We start from the raw sequence: 14,602 nt of genomic DNA on the forward strand, positions 1-14,602 counted from the left end.
TATTATCACTTTTTAATTCCTATAATATTATTAATTTTTAATTATTTCTTTTATTTTCTTATTCCCAATCAATTATGATCTCCAACAATTAATTTTTTTTTATATAAAAAATCAATTATTTTTTTTCAATTTATAAATTCACTTATAAATTTTTCTTTCCTCGTTTGTTCTTTCTTTCTTCTTTAACTTCAATAAAAAAGACTTCATTTTCTTAATTTTAATAAAAAAATATCTCATTTAAATATTTAATTTTAAATTTTTTAGATAATTGAGTTGCCCCTGCATAAGAGACCAACACAAAAAGAACATAAAACCTCTTTCTTTGCTTAGCCTATTTTACAAGACAGAATCATAACAATCCGATTATAATGGGATCAGACAAGTCGCCACATACACACCATCATGCAGAGAATCTCAATAGCAAGCTCTCCATGAGCAATCCCAACTCATTCCACCGTTTGGAATCAGTCAAAGCAAAAGCCACCCTATGAACATCAAGGATTAAAAAATCTTTTTTTTACCATCTTTGAAAGTTTTTACCATCAAAAACCTTAATTTTGGAAATATCTAAAAGCAGTTTAACATATGAGACTAAAGGCATAGGTGGAATGATTAAAGAAGTAGGAGTCATTATGAAACCATTAATGATGATGGTGGCAATAAGGATAGAGGCAACACTAGTAATAGTGGCAGCAACATTATTAACGTGAGAATCCATTATCTTTAAAGTTATTAAAAAATTTAAAAAATAAATAATAATAATAAAGTGAGTAAAAATAAAAATAAGTTTGAGACGTGATTTCATTATCATTAAAGATAATTTTTATCCTTTTGGAGTACGTAACTCAGTGCAAAAAGACTATAGCGATTATTCTTCAAGATTCAACAAACCATTCCTTAATAGTTTGCACAAACTAGTAAATAATGACAAGAATAGCAAAAATGTTTTTTTAAAAGAAAAATGAATTAGACGGGAAAGTAAGGAAAATAGAGAATATATACATAAAAGCTTTAGAGGATATCAGAGAATTGTTGATATATTGTGACTAAGATAGAAAGGCTGAAAAAACTGTTAGTGTGTTGTGACTAAGGTAGAAATGTCATATTTATAGATTGGAGCAAAAAGTTAACAGTTTGTTGTGACTAAGATGGAAATATTGTATTTACAGACTGGAGCAGAAAGTTAATGTGTCATGACTAAAATAAAAAGGTTATATTTATAGACTGAAACAAAAAGTTAATGATACGTGGCTATTTGAGAATTGCACAATATGTTGAAATGTTGGTAGGAATTAAACAATTTGACCTTAACTTATTCTTTTTACCCAAATATTTACTTAAAAGTGTGTTATTATTATCTCTACTACCTTTAGCTTTTCAAGAGATCTTGAAGCAAGTAACTGATAATGATGCTATCACCATGTTTATCCATGAGGACAGTAACTCGATAACGTTTGTCTTGGATAACCATCCGTCTAGCCAACCTCACACCAAAAAGGAGAACCAAATGGTACATGTTCATTTGAGAATTGTACAATACATTGAGATGTTGGTGGAAATTGGGTAATCTAACTCTTTTGTGACTTATTCTTTTCACCCAAACCTCTGTTCAAAAGTGTGTTATTATTATCTCCCCTACCTTTAATATCCTTTACAAAGAAAAATATTCTTCCTACGCCTGAGTATATCCAGAATCACAAAATCGTGCTGAGTTTGGAGAAGATGATGACACGAACTCGGGAGCAATGTCTTTGATTAGGGCTGACTTAGGTTGTTATGCTAGGTCAAAGCGGTGTAACCATGAAAAGAAAGGAGAAGCAAGAACTAAACCCAAAAATTCTTTAAACATAATAAAGTACCCAGCAGATTTAGATTATACAATCAACTTTTATGTTAAGTTGAATGGGTGGTAGAGTTGGTCAAGATTTGTTCTATTTTTCATCTATACAAAAGTTCAAGTCTTTATATCAATAAAAATTTAAAAACATTAAATTTTATTAATAATAAAAAATATAATATATTTATATTAAATTTTACTATATATTTATGCTATATTTAATATTATTAAATTATAAAAAATATTTTGTTCTTCATATAATATATCGTTTATTAATTATTAACTAAATATATTATTTTGTTAAATATTAATCACTTATATATCAATACATTAATGTATAATACAATATATTTAATATTATTAGATTATAAACAAAACCAATATTATTTTGTTCTTCATATATTATATTGTTCATTAATTATTAACTAAATTTATTATTTTATAAAAATATTAATTACTTATATATCAATGAGTATAAGTTATATATTACTTTTATATAGTATATATTTATATGTATTGCTTTATTGTATATATGAAATAACACAAATTATATATTATAGTGTTATATATTACAAAGTTTGTATCAATAATAACTAATTATAAACAATACATTATAAAAACTAAGTTAATAACTAATAAAGTTATAAAGTGTAATAATATAAATAAAGTTTATTATAAGTGATAGTAATACCTAATTATAAATTAAAAATGTGATATTATAATTAATATATATATGTACATAATATTATATATTACGAAACATTACTATATATATTATAACATATTAATGTGTAAGACCTTTAATAGCATATATATATTAACTGATAAGTTATATCATTTAAAATATACAACTTGTAATTTAATATTAATACAGGTTTATAAAATATATAGTTAATATACTCTATTGCTATGGTTCTAATATATATACATATAATAAACTAATATATTTTAAATAATTATTATTAATAAGTTTACTATATCATTCTTATTAATTTATATTAACTAATATTAGCACCTAAAGTATCATTAATTTTTGTTTAATTGTATATTTGAGTTTACCATCTATTTTTATAAAATTAAAAAAATATTATATTATTTTCATAAACTTTTTATAGATAACAATAATGAATTTGGAACTATTAATTTATAATTTATGATTCTATAAAGTTTTCACAATAAATATATAAAATAATAATAAGCAAAGGAAAACATATTTAAATTATTAATATTATAAAACTCATTATATCTCTTAAAAAAAATAAAACTCATTATATCTACATATATATATATATATATAAAAAATATAAAACACATATGCATACATGTTTAAGTCTAGTCAAGGATTAATATATGTATACAATCATAATTTATAAAGACAAAGAAAAACTTTTTATTAATATATTTGTAATAAGGATTAATTTTTTTTAAAAAAATTATTAATATATTTTGAATAAAAATAGTAATATCGACGAACTTTTTCAACAAAATATTCCATTGGCAATAAAATTTTTCAATAAAAACTTCAATTGGAAAATTTATCAGACTCTAATTTTTTTTACGTCTAAAACTTTTCGATGGATTTTCAACAAAATATTTTATGTTGAAAAATTTCTTTGAAAATCTGTTAAAATATTTGGTGGGAGTGAGTTTTTTTTGCAGTAAAAATATTTTTAATGAATTTTTAACAAATTTTTTCTTTGGAAAAAAAGACAATTTCTTTGTTATAGTACTCCTATCATTTGCTTTTTGTTTTCTATTCATTTGCTTATTCTTTGATCTTCTAAATCTCTTTTTAAATATTTAATTTTTGTCGTCAATAAAATTACCAAAAATTTGTACAAATTACTATCCATTTATTTAAAAAAATGTGACATTTTTTTTCTCTTAGAAATTTCAAGAATTAATTTGAACATAAACTAAGACAATAGATTACAAAGAACCAATTATGTGCAACTTATTTTCATAAAAAATAAAAAATTGATTTTTTATTTTATTTTTTATTGGACCAATAAGCACAAATATAAATATACATGATTACCGACGTATCAATACATTGAGCCTGAAAAATTAAATCCAACTTCTATTATCTTGTAAAAAAATTAGGCCTAGCCTTGAATATAGGTAATAGGGTAGGCTTTTCTTTCAGAATTTAATACAAAATCATATATATAATTACTATATTAATTGCTTCGTGACCTTTGCTATTTATTTACTTATGAAAACAAATATATATGCTTATTTATTCAAGGTCATTACAATTTAATATTTTTACTTAAAAGAGTGTCAGTCTGTTTTCACTTTTCAGTCACGCGCATGAAACAGGTTAACAGATGCAGTAGCTTCCACGTGTCTCAAATGCGACTGCCTATCATGACAAAGCAGGTGGAATATCCAAGGGCATATGACAGGTCAGCTATAAATCTCTTTCCATATAAAGGTCATTTTGGTCAATTCAGATTCTTCATTCAGAAATTGTCCTCCAATCATCTAATTTCCTCGTGTAATTTCCCCTTTCTTTCCCAGTTCCCAGACAGAGAGAGAGAAAAAAATAAAAACAAACCAGAGAGATTTTAATTTTTTTGGTAATTTTCTAAATTCTAACCTTCTTATAGAAAAAATAGAGGGAAAGAAATGAAAGAGAAAATAGAAAGAAACCTGTCAAGTTAAGTAAATGAAAGGAAAAATAGAAGTAAAAAGGGGCCACGTTGATTTGTTTATCAGTTGTGTCATTTTCTGCTCTGGACCTTCTCCTCCCTAACTCCGCCCCTCTCCAACATTTCTTCTCGTCTTTGATCGGTCAGTTCACTCCCTCTTCACTTTTATTCATCTATTTTATACTATATACATAAATTTGTCTAAGTAAGTATTTCTACGTATACGTATATGTTCATGTATGAGTATAAAGTATATTCAGATTTTGCTGTTCTAGGGCTACTAGTGTGGATTCAATAACGCTTTGTTTGTTTTGCCAGGTGTTTGATAAGAGGTCAATGAGAGTGCTTGAAATGCCTTGCCGAGAATAACGATTGGTGCGGCGGAGACAGATGGGTTTTGCGTGTAGTTTGAAGCATCCTGCTGCGTTTCATGGTGGTGAAGGTACTAGTTATAGGATATTGGATCCGTTATGTCCTAGGTTTAGATGTAGAAATTTCAGTTACAATGTTTTTGATCCGAAGATTGGATCGAAAGCTCAGTCCCTGAAGAAAATGAGGAAAAGCATGGCATATAGTGGTTGTTTAAGTTCAAATTTGGTTTTCAGAGGGAAATTTGATAGTCATCTGTGCAGTTCGTATTCGAGTTCATCATTGTTTTATGGTTTGCCTGATGTGTTGAAAGTAAGAGGAGTTAAGTCGCGATGTCAAGGTAATGATTCTTTGGCGTATGTTGATGGGAATGGTCGGAATGTGGAATTTGCAGAGAGTAGTGATGAGAGCTCAAGTGGTACTGTATCGAATGGTTTGGGAGAAGAAGAGAGAAATGTAAGTAATGAAGTGGAATCACCTAGTCTGGATGATTTGAGGGAATTGTTGCAGAAGACAATGAAGGAATTGGAAGTGGCACGTCTTAATAGTAGGATGTTTGAGGAAAAGGCTCAGAAAATATCAGAAGCTGCGATAGCCTTGAAGGATGAAGCAGCTAATGCTTGGAATGATGTTAATAGCACACTTAATATGATTCAAGCTACTGTTAATGAAGAGTGTGTTGCCAAAGAGGCTGTTCAAAAAGCAACAATGGCACTATCTTTAGCTGAAGCAAGGCTTCAGGTGGTAGTAGACTCATTTGAACCTCTGAAACTGGGAAATGATTCCTCAGAAAGTTCTGGAGAGAGTGATGTGGAGATTGATGTTAGGGTAGATAATGGAGCACTATTGGCTGCACAAGTTGAGATTAGGGAATGTCAAGAGAAGTTGGTGAATTGTGAAGCAGAGTTAAGGCACTTGCAGAGTATAAAGGAGGAGTTGCAGAAGGAAGCGGACAGATTGAATGAGCTTGCAGAGAAAGCACAGATGGATGCCTTGAAAGCTGAGGAAGATGTGGCAAACATCATGCTTTTGGCAGAGCAAGCTGTTGCTTTTGAATTGGAGGCTGCACAACGAGTGAATGACGCAGAGATAGCCCTACAAAAAGGTGAAAAGTCTCTTTCTAATTTGACTGTGGAGACTGCTGAAGCTGCCCAGGGGCAGGTTTTGGGTGAAGAGATTGTTGTCGAGGAGGAAAAGCTCAGTCAAGGGGGTTCTAGTGATATTATTGTTGAAAGAGAAGGGGATGCCCTTATTAATGGTGATACAGTAGTTGGTGAGCCTACACCAGACATCTTATCTGACAAAGCCAGCAAAAGTTCTGAAGATCTCAGACAATTTGATGATTTGAGTGATCATGAGAACGGAATGCTGGGTTTAGATTCCAAAGAAGCTGAAATGGAAGTGGAAAAGTCAAAAAATGTTCAACCAAAGAAGCTTGAAACTCAAAAGGATCTGACAAGGGAAAGTTCACCCCCAAATGCCCCGAAGTCATTGTTAAATAAATCTTCCCGTTTCTTTTCTGCATCATTCTTTTCCTTCACTGTTGATGGGACAGAGTTCACACCAGCATCAGTTGCCCAGGGTCTTTTGAAGTCTGCAAGGGAACAAATTCCTAAGCTGGTTGTAGGAGTACTGCTCTTTGGAGCTGGGTATGTTTTTAATGTTATGACCTTGTTTCATTAACTAATGTTAATTATATCACTTTTCTGTAAAATTCCTGTATATGTCTTTGCTGAACATTGTTGATTTCCTGCTTCAAGACTCAAATGGCATATTAGGTTAATTGTAGTTCTTGATGGAGCTGTAGAAACAAGATGTGTTTCCTTTGGAATGCTATGTTCACATGGGTATCTTACAAGCCTCCATCTTTTGCAGGGGGTTACTCAAGTATAGATGTCAGATAATTTTATTTCATGTTTCCCTTGTCTCTCGTTTATACAGAAAATTTCTTTTTCCATTAAAAGTTTAAATCTAGGAAATTTACTACTTCACTATAGTGCAACCAATGAATCAAATCTTCTGAAAAAAGGGCTATTCAATTGAGTTTGTGTTTTATCAGTTTGACATTATTTATAAGATGTCATGCTTGGAAAAATGATTGCCTGACTTTGGTCACAGGGTTGCCTTCTATGCTAATCGGGCAGAGAGGAGTGCTCAGCTGCTGCAGCAGCCAGATGTCATCACCACTAGTATAGAAGAAGTTTCCTCAAATGCAAAGCCTCTGATCCGACAAATACAGAAATTTCCAAAAAGACTAAAAAAACTTGTTGCAATGCTTCCTCATCAAGAGGTATGTGATCCTGCACCGTATATTAATTTCCTATTGGATTCTTTTGATCTTAATCCTACTGTATATAGCAGTTGTCAGCAGCTCATTTCAATGTTCGAATTTCCCAGATGAATGAGGAGGAGGCCTCCCTCTTTGACGTGTTGTGGTTACTGCTGGCAAGTGTAATTTTTGTGCCTATATTTCAGAAAATTCCTGGAGGTGACTAAGTTGCTGAACCCTTTAGTTCAAATTTGAGTGTATTGCATTGAGATTAGACTATCTTAAAAAACACATGATCATTCTTCCATTCATGAATTTTTGCCAAGACTTTTGGAGCTCATTTTTGAATTCTCTGTTTTCTTTTTATTATGTTTCTTCATTGTCCAGAGTACACTAACTTTTTTTTTTTTGTGCTTTCCTGCTCCCTATCATTATTTGCTCTATATTTCCCATTTTTCCCCTGGCATTTTGTATAAACTGATGTTTGTCTTCTATCTGCTCCAATGTTTAGGCAGTCCTGTTCTTGGATATTTGGCTGCTGGTGTCTTGATTGGGCCTTATGGTCTGTCCATAATTCGTCATGTGCATGGAACCAAAGCAATTGCTGAATTTGGAGTTGTTTTCTTGCTATTTAATATTGGCCTTGAGGTGGAGTTTATTGTTTAGATCCACAGTTCCAGCTCTACATCATATCTCCATCATTATGAAAAGATATTAAACCTGTACCCTCATTTTGCTTTTTGCAGCTATCTGTTGAAAGGCTAAGTTCCATGAAGAAATATGTTTTTGGATTAGGCTCTGCCCAGGTGATTGAGAAAATAAATTTTATATCATTGTTGTGTTTTGATAAGTTCTTTTAACTTATACTTTATATGATTGATACAGGTCTTGGTGACAGCAGTTGCAGTTGGCCTGGTTGCTCATTTTGTTGCTGGGCAGCCTGGTCCAGCTGCGATAGTGATTGGGAATGGCCTGGCATTATCTTCAACTGCAGTTGTGCTGCAGGTAATTAACATAGGCTGATATTGCTTCAGATTTCATTAATTGTAACATAATATTGCCACTACTCTTGACTATATGGAGGAAAGGCTAAAAAGTTAGTGAGACAAGCTCCTTAGAGTAAAAGATTTTAATGTTCTCTTCTTATCGATTATGCTATACATATGTTATCTGTTTTCCTCTTATAGTCCTCTGCAGCATCTTAAAATGTTTGAATTTTAAAAGATAACTTGGATTCTTGCCATGTCTTTACAAATCCACCTAATAGGTTTGATATACTATAACTATGACCTGATGGGATCAGACTTTATCATTTTGGTTTTATTTGTATATTTTTGGTTCTTTTATGATAACATACCTACCAGCCAAGATATGAAACCTAGTAGCTCCATTAGATGGGCATATGATTGATGTTGTCTACATTTGCAGGTATTACAGGAGCGAGGTGAGAGTACTTCACGCCATGGACGTGCTACATTTTCTGTCTTACTTTTTCAGGTTATCCTATGAACTTGAGAAAGGCATTGGCTTCAGGATGCATTTTGTTATGAAATGAATGTTTCAGTTGGGGATAATAGCTCTTCATGCAGTTATTATCCAAATGATTATCTTGATAACTGATGCATGTATCTCTGCTTCTTTTAGTTTTTGTCCTTTTGTTTTTTAATCTTCTTTCCCTCTCTTCACATTTTAAACTGGCATCTTTATCCTTGAAGTAATCAAAATATGAAATTAGATAACTACTCAACATTATATGGTAATCAGCTATGCACTTAAGCCATCTAGCTCCTGTAGTGTTTAAGATGTTCTATGAATGATTAAACTAAACTAGCAATTACGACAAGTACAATACCTACTTATATCTTTTCGATATGTTCGGAATTCCTCCTTGGTTAGCTGTTCAAGTTTTACTTGGACTTTTATTTAATTTAGATGATTCTGGTTGCAAGCTTTTTTATTTGATTGTTTTCTATTCTTTCCAGGATTTGGCTGTTGTTGTTTTGCTTATACTTATACCTCTTATCTCACCAAATTCATCAAAAGGAGGGGTAAGGCCTTCTAACAATCCTTCTTTGCTTTTCCTTTTTTGTTCTTCATTGGATGTTGAAGGTTTTTGACTTTGCCTTGCTCTGATAGTATGCCATTTACATACATCTCGATTCTTTGTTCTAATACTTGCATAAAAACCTATATAGGTTTCTAGGGGCTCAGATTTTGATGAATGGTTCTCCTAATCTTTTATTAATAAAAGGCTGTTGGTTCCTTCATTTCTTTGGGGTTTCTTAATTGCTGTTTATGTTTTTTCTTTGCTGTTTACTCCACTAATTTGCTTTAATGGAGCATGTGCTTTCCCTGAAATCTTAACTTCTGTGTTGATTGATATATGCCACCATAAAATGGTTCTATGAACTTTTAAGAAAGTAGTTTGGACAAAGATTTCAATAAACATTTGCAAGTGGAAATATTTAGGGAAGAAACATGAAAAAATTTGAGGCTAAGGCAAGTTAAGAATAAGTGAAATTTGCCCCTTGTCTGGTTTGTATGACTTCCATATTCCTGTTATTGTTGCTGGCACTGCTTCTACGTTTTATATTGGCTATTTGGGTAATGTAATTTTCCTGGTTTTCAGGTTGGTTTTAGAGCCATCGCAGAAGCTCTTGGACTGGCTGCTGTTAAGGCTGCAGTTGCCATAACTGCAATTATTGCCGGTGGACGGTTGGTAAGTTTTACATCTAAGAAATTCATAAATTATGACCTCAGGTTTGCACGATAATTTGTGATTGTGTTGCTGCAATTTATCTTAATTTATCCTAATATTGTCTGATGAGAAACTTTGAAAAATTCTATTGATAGTGTTCAAATATAACCTGGGTGGATGTATGTGGTAACTGATAATTTCTGACAGGTTTGAGATACATAGAATAATGTATTTGATAGATGATACTATTGACTAATAGAAGCATTTGACCCACAACCTTCTGAATGTTTACTTAAGATTGCTGATACCTGTGCCTACCTTCTGAAAAATGGATCTAGCGCTTCAGAAACATAGCATCTGCTGATTCTTATATGCCTTTTGTCTGTTTCTTGCAGTTGCTTCGACCAATTTATAAGCAAATAGCTGAAAATCAAAATGCAGAAATATTCTCTGCCAATACTCTTCTTGTTATTCTAGGGACAAGTCTTCTAACTGCTAGGGTATGGAAACTGTTCTTCATTCTTGTTCTTGAATTTGTTTTCTTTTGTAGTGATAATACCTTAGATCCTTCCTTTTTCTTTTACCTTTTTTGCTAAACAGGCTGGGCTTTCCATGGCATTGGGAGCATTTCTGGCTGGTTTGCTTCTTGCAGAGACTGAATTCTCTTTGCAGGTTGAATCAGATATTGCTCCATATCGTGGCCTCTTATTGGGTCTCTTCTTCATGACGGTTGGTACCTTTTTGGTGGCATCTCCATAGTATGTAGATGACTAGATGTTTGTTTTGTTAAATCCATTCTTGCTTAAGTTGTAAAACCCACCTGGTGCTCAGTTTCACAAAGACAAGGTCTTGTTTGATAGGTAAAAGGTCTAGGAGGATCGAATAGAATTATTTTTTTAATGTCATATAGGAGTAAGTAAAATATGATAGAATTATCATATGACCAAGATTCATTATTATAAGGGAAGAGGTTGATTTTATCTCATATGTGGAAGGTGGACAAAAATAGGGAGAGTTGGTTGGATAAAGTCTTCATATCATTTATTACACTGCTGAGTTTGGAGAATGATAATGCTTGCTTAATTGGCTTGTATTATTTTAGACTATTGGTACTACCATATATTGATGATCGAGAATATTTGCAACTGATGACAATTGTGTACTGAGTTTTCAGGTTGGCATGTCCATTGACCCAAAACTTCTTGTTTCAAATTTTCCTGTCATTGCGGGGGCGTTAGGACTCTTAATTGGTGGCAAGACTATATTGGTGGCTTTGGTTGGTAGGTTTTTTGGTATTTCAATCATATCTGCCATAAGGGTTGGACTTCTTCTAGCTCCAGGTGGAGAATTCGCATTTGTGGCTTTCGGTGAAGCTGTTAATCAGGTTTCTGTTCCTATTAGCTAGCATTGTTTGCTCATGAGATTATCTCATTTGCATTTATTGGTTTATCCTGCATTTGCTAAATTTTTAGTTAATTTCTTGGGGTATTGGGCTCAAATAGTACTTCACTCTTCCACAGGAAAACTGTTCCTTTATTTTTGACTTTCCTGTGTTAGGGTGGTTTGAAAAGATATTGATCACATATTTGTTCCATTATAATTTGTGATATTCATTAGTCCTATCACATTTTTGAGGTAAATGTCCACATTTCGTCACTAAATCAACAGGGATTGTTGTTCTTTTATTAAATGACTGCTAATCCAACTTCAAAGTGTTAATAATGAAACGTTGTTGTTGCTTATGCGAGTATTCAATGGTGTTTGTTGGCAGGGTATACTGTCTTCTCAGCTATCCTCATTGTTGTTCCTTGTTGTGGGGATCTCAATGGCCCTCACACCATGGCTTGCTGCTGGAGGCCAGTTAATTGCGTCTCGTTTTGAGCTGCATGATGTTAGAAGTTTATTGCCTGTTGAGAGTGAGGTAACATGTCTAACATATAATTCCATTGTTGCAAGTTTTATGTTTTTTTTTCTTAGCAGTTTGTAAATATCTAAAGCGGGTTTTGCCATGGTTTTCTGAACTCCATGTTTTGTTGCATTATTAAGTAGTAACAATTAGATAAGGATAGTACAATGCATTTTAATGATATATGGCCCCTAAGAAGATAAAATAGAAATAACGCTTCATTGTTTCTGCAATAAAAGTTATGTAGAGAGATTGTGATCAGTTCTAAAGATCATTTCATGTGTATATTATTATATATTGTAGGAAATGTAAAGTATCTGTATGCAGTTCTGCTCTTCTCAATACATTAAAGCATCTGATTTCTGATGTAGGGTTGATATGTTGCCGATAATTACTTACTAATCTGTCTCTTTGATTTGGTTTTATTTCCAGACTGATGATTTGCAAGATCATATTATCCTTTGTGGATTCGGACGTGTTGGGCAGGTTTTTATATATTTGCACCCTAAATTTGAAAAATTAGTCTAAAAATATGAATCTGATGAACCCTGCGCTTAAATTAGTTAATAACAAACACATGTTTGTAACAATGGCATTTTTTCTTCTTTCTCGTGGGTGTTACCAGATCATAGCTCAGCTTCTTTCAGAACGCCTAATTCCATTTGTTGCTCTTGATGTGAGGAGGTAACCTGAAATTATTTGCAGTTTTTATGGTTAGAATTTTTCTTTATAATTTAGTCAAATGGTTATTAATCATAATGGTTATGATTTTGCAAAGATCTAACTCCATCTTAAGCTAGGGCATACATCTTTGTGTGTGCCAATACAGTTGCCCATGCCAATACGGTTTGTTTTGATGGTCTTTTTTAGGCAATGTATTGATATAGAAATGAATGTCCACTTACAGTGTATGTGTAACTTGAAAGGATGATCTTTATGTGCATGATTATGATTAGAAATAGATGTTTATTTATGGGAAAGTTGGCTCCTGGGTGGGGAACCTGGGTTGTTACTCCTTGAAATGCTTTTCTAAAGAAGAAAAGAAGATAGAAAAAGAGTGGCCGATACTTGTCCACACTCCAGATGTCATGTTCCATGGAAATCATGCCTGACTGTTATTCTTGTACATTTTTTCTTCTTCAATGCAAATCTGTCACTTGCCTCCTCCTATGTAATTGACATTTTTGTTGAAGAAGCTAAAACATGTGAGGCAATAGGCTCACCCATTTTGGAAATGGCACATCACAAGGTAGCAGATATTTCAAGCACCTCAATCAATCATGGTAAGATACTAAAAGTTCTGCTCTTTCAGTGATAGGGTGGCAATGGGGCGTGCACTGGACCTTCCTGTTTATTTTGGAGATGCTGGTAGTCGAGAGGTAAAGAAAATGAGTTAATAAGCTAACTTGTAGATCGATAATTGACATTCTTTATACTGTGTGATTAGGTCCTTCATAAAGTTGGTGCTGAAAGAGCGTGTGCTGCAGCAATAACCTTGGATACTCCTGGTGCCAATTACAGAACTGTTTGGGCTCTGAGCAAGTATTTCCCTAATGTGAAAACTTTTGTTCGTGCTCATGATGTTGATCATGGCCTGAATTTGGAAAAAGCTGGGGCTACAGCTGTAATATTCTGATACCTTCTTAATAAATTTTCCTCTTGTATTTTTTTATGGTGTTTCCTTATAAATCTCTTCTTGCTTGTTGAGCATAGGTTGTGCCAGAGACCTTGGAACCAAGTCTGCAGTTGGCAGCTGCAGTTCTTGCACAGGTATGATATTTGATTGCGTTGGAATCTCTTACAGCTTGTTTCAATGGAGGAACTGGTTTAAAATTGTTTCTTAGCAAGAGATGATGATTTGGGTGTTATATGGTTATGGCTGGAGAGATTAATTTGTCATTCCTGTTATAAACTGTGCAGTTGTCTTATTCATCTGGTGATCTGATGCTTCAGCAGCTATTTTGTTATTTGTAGTCATATCGACATCTTAAAACATCTAAACGCTTTCTTTTCCCTTGTTTATTTATGTAGGCTAAACTGCCCACATCCGAGATTGCAGCAACAATTAATGAATTCAGGTCCCGACACCTTGCGGAGCTAACTGAGGTACTTTCTTCCCCCCTCTTTTTGGTACCAGACAATGTAAAATCACCACTATTAAGCATTCAACTAGATAACCTTTGTTCTCTGTTGCACTCACACATTGACTTCTCAAGTTTTATTTATCATAATTGTTGTATGTTTTCACAGCTGTGCCAAACTAGTGGAAGTTCTCTTGGTTATGGATTTTCCCGAGTCTCGAGTAAATCCAAAACTCAATCTTCAGATTCTTCAGATGAAAACCAATTCAGTGAAGGAACTTTGGCAATATGAAAGATTTATAGTGTTAACCAGGTAAGTGGTCACAAAAAAAAGAAAAAGAAAAAGAAAAAACTGTATAGCAGACTACTGTCCCATTGTTACAAGTTGTACAGAAAAAGAACAAAAAGGGGAGAGCGGAAGGCAGTATCGGACTTTTTCACTGACCATTTTTGAAGTGGTTGATAGAGTTTTGAGAAACCTTTCTTAATATTTTGTCAAAAGGGAAACCATTGTTGTTGTTACCAATGGTAATAGACAGGAAAGGACCTCATGGAATGTCAATGGACTTTTCGATCATCAATAGCATATATTTTCATCGATTGCAGTTTCTTGTTGGTCATAATTTGTATCAGACCTCTAACATTAGTTTAGCCTTTTTTCCCCCTTGATTGTTGGCATTAGCAAAAAGTAACTAAGACCTTCAGATCATACGAAAGCATTTTAACCCAATTTGAAAATGTTTCTGTAGGATTCAGAAGGGGATATTTTCTTTCTTTCATAATTTGTC

At 32.8% G+C, this 14,602-nt stretch overlaps 1 protein-coding gene across 1 annotated transcript; it reads left to right on the top strand.

The window, feature by feature from the left end:
• On the top strand, positions 4,400-14,422 carry LOC18614178 (K(+) efflux antiporter 2, chloroplastic). Its single transcript, XM_007051809.2, has 21 exons — positions 4,400-4,633; positions 4,810-6,509; positions 6,979-7,150; positions 7,258-7,348; positions 7,641-7,777; positions 7,876-7,935; positions 8,015-8,134; positions 8,558-8,626; positions 9,112-9,177; positions 9,759-9,848; positions 10,223-10,327; positions 10,428-10,556; positions 11,002-11,211; positions 11,599-11,748; positions 12,166-12,219; positions 12,359-12,417; positions 13,046-13,112; positions 13,181-13,357; positions 13,447-13,503; positions 13,765-13,839; positions 13,984-14,422. Exons 2-21 carry the CDS (start codon positions 4,882-4,884, stop codon positions 14,104-14,106), a joined length of 3,639 nt encoding a protein of 1,212 aa, XP_007051871.2. The 5' UTR covers positions 4,400-4,633; positions 4,810-4,881; the 3' UTR covers positions 14,107-14,422.

The sequence above is a fragment of the Theobroma cacao genome, chromosome 1 (assembly GCF_000208745.1).
Source record: "Theobroma cacao cultivar B97-61/B2 chromosome 1, Criollo_cocoa_genome_V2, whole genome shotgun sequence".
NCBI classification, from domain to species: domain Eukaryota; kingdom Viridiplantae; phylum Streptophyta; class Magnoliopsida; order Malvales; family Malvaceae; genus Theobroma; species Theobroma cacao.

What these genes read in the sequence shown, in the direction of transcription:
- LOC18614178 (XM_007051809.2), top strand. Translation starts at nt 4,882, where the DNA reads ATGGGTTTTGCGTGTAGTTTGAAGCATCCTGCTGCGTTTCATGGTGGT. An exon ending in TATTTAATATTGGCCTTGAG is followed by an intron (nt 7,778 to 7,875) that starts GTGGAGTTTATT and finishes TGCTTTTTGCAG; the next exon opens with CTATCTGTTGAAAGGCTAAG. An exon ending in GTTGCTCTTGATGTGAGGAG is followed by an intron (nt 12,418 to 13,045) that starts GTAACCTGAAAT and finishes CTGCTCTTTCAG; the next exon opens with TGATAGGGTGGCAATGGGGC.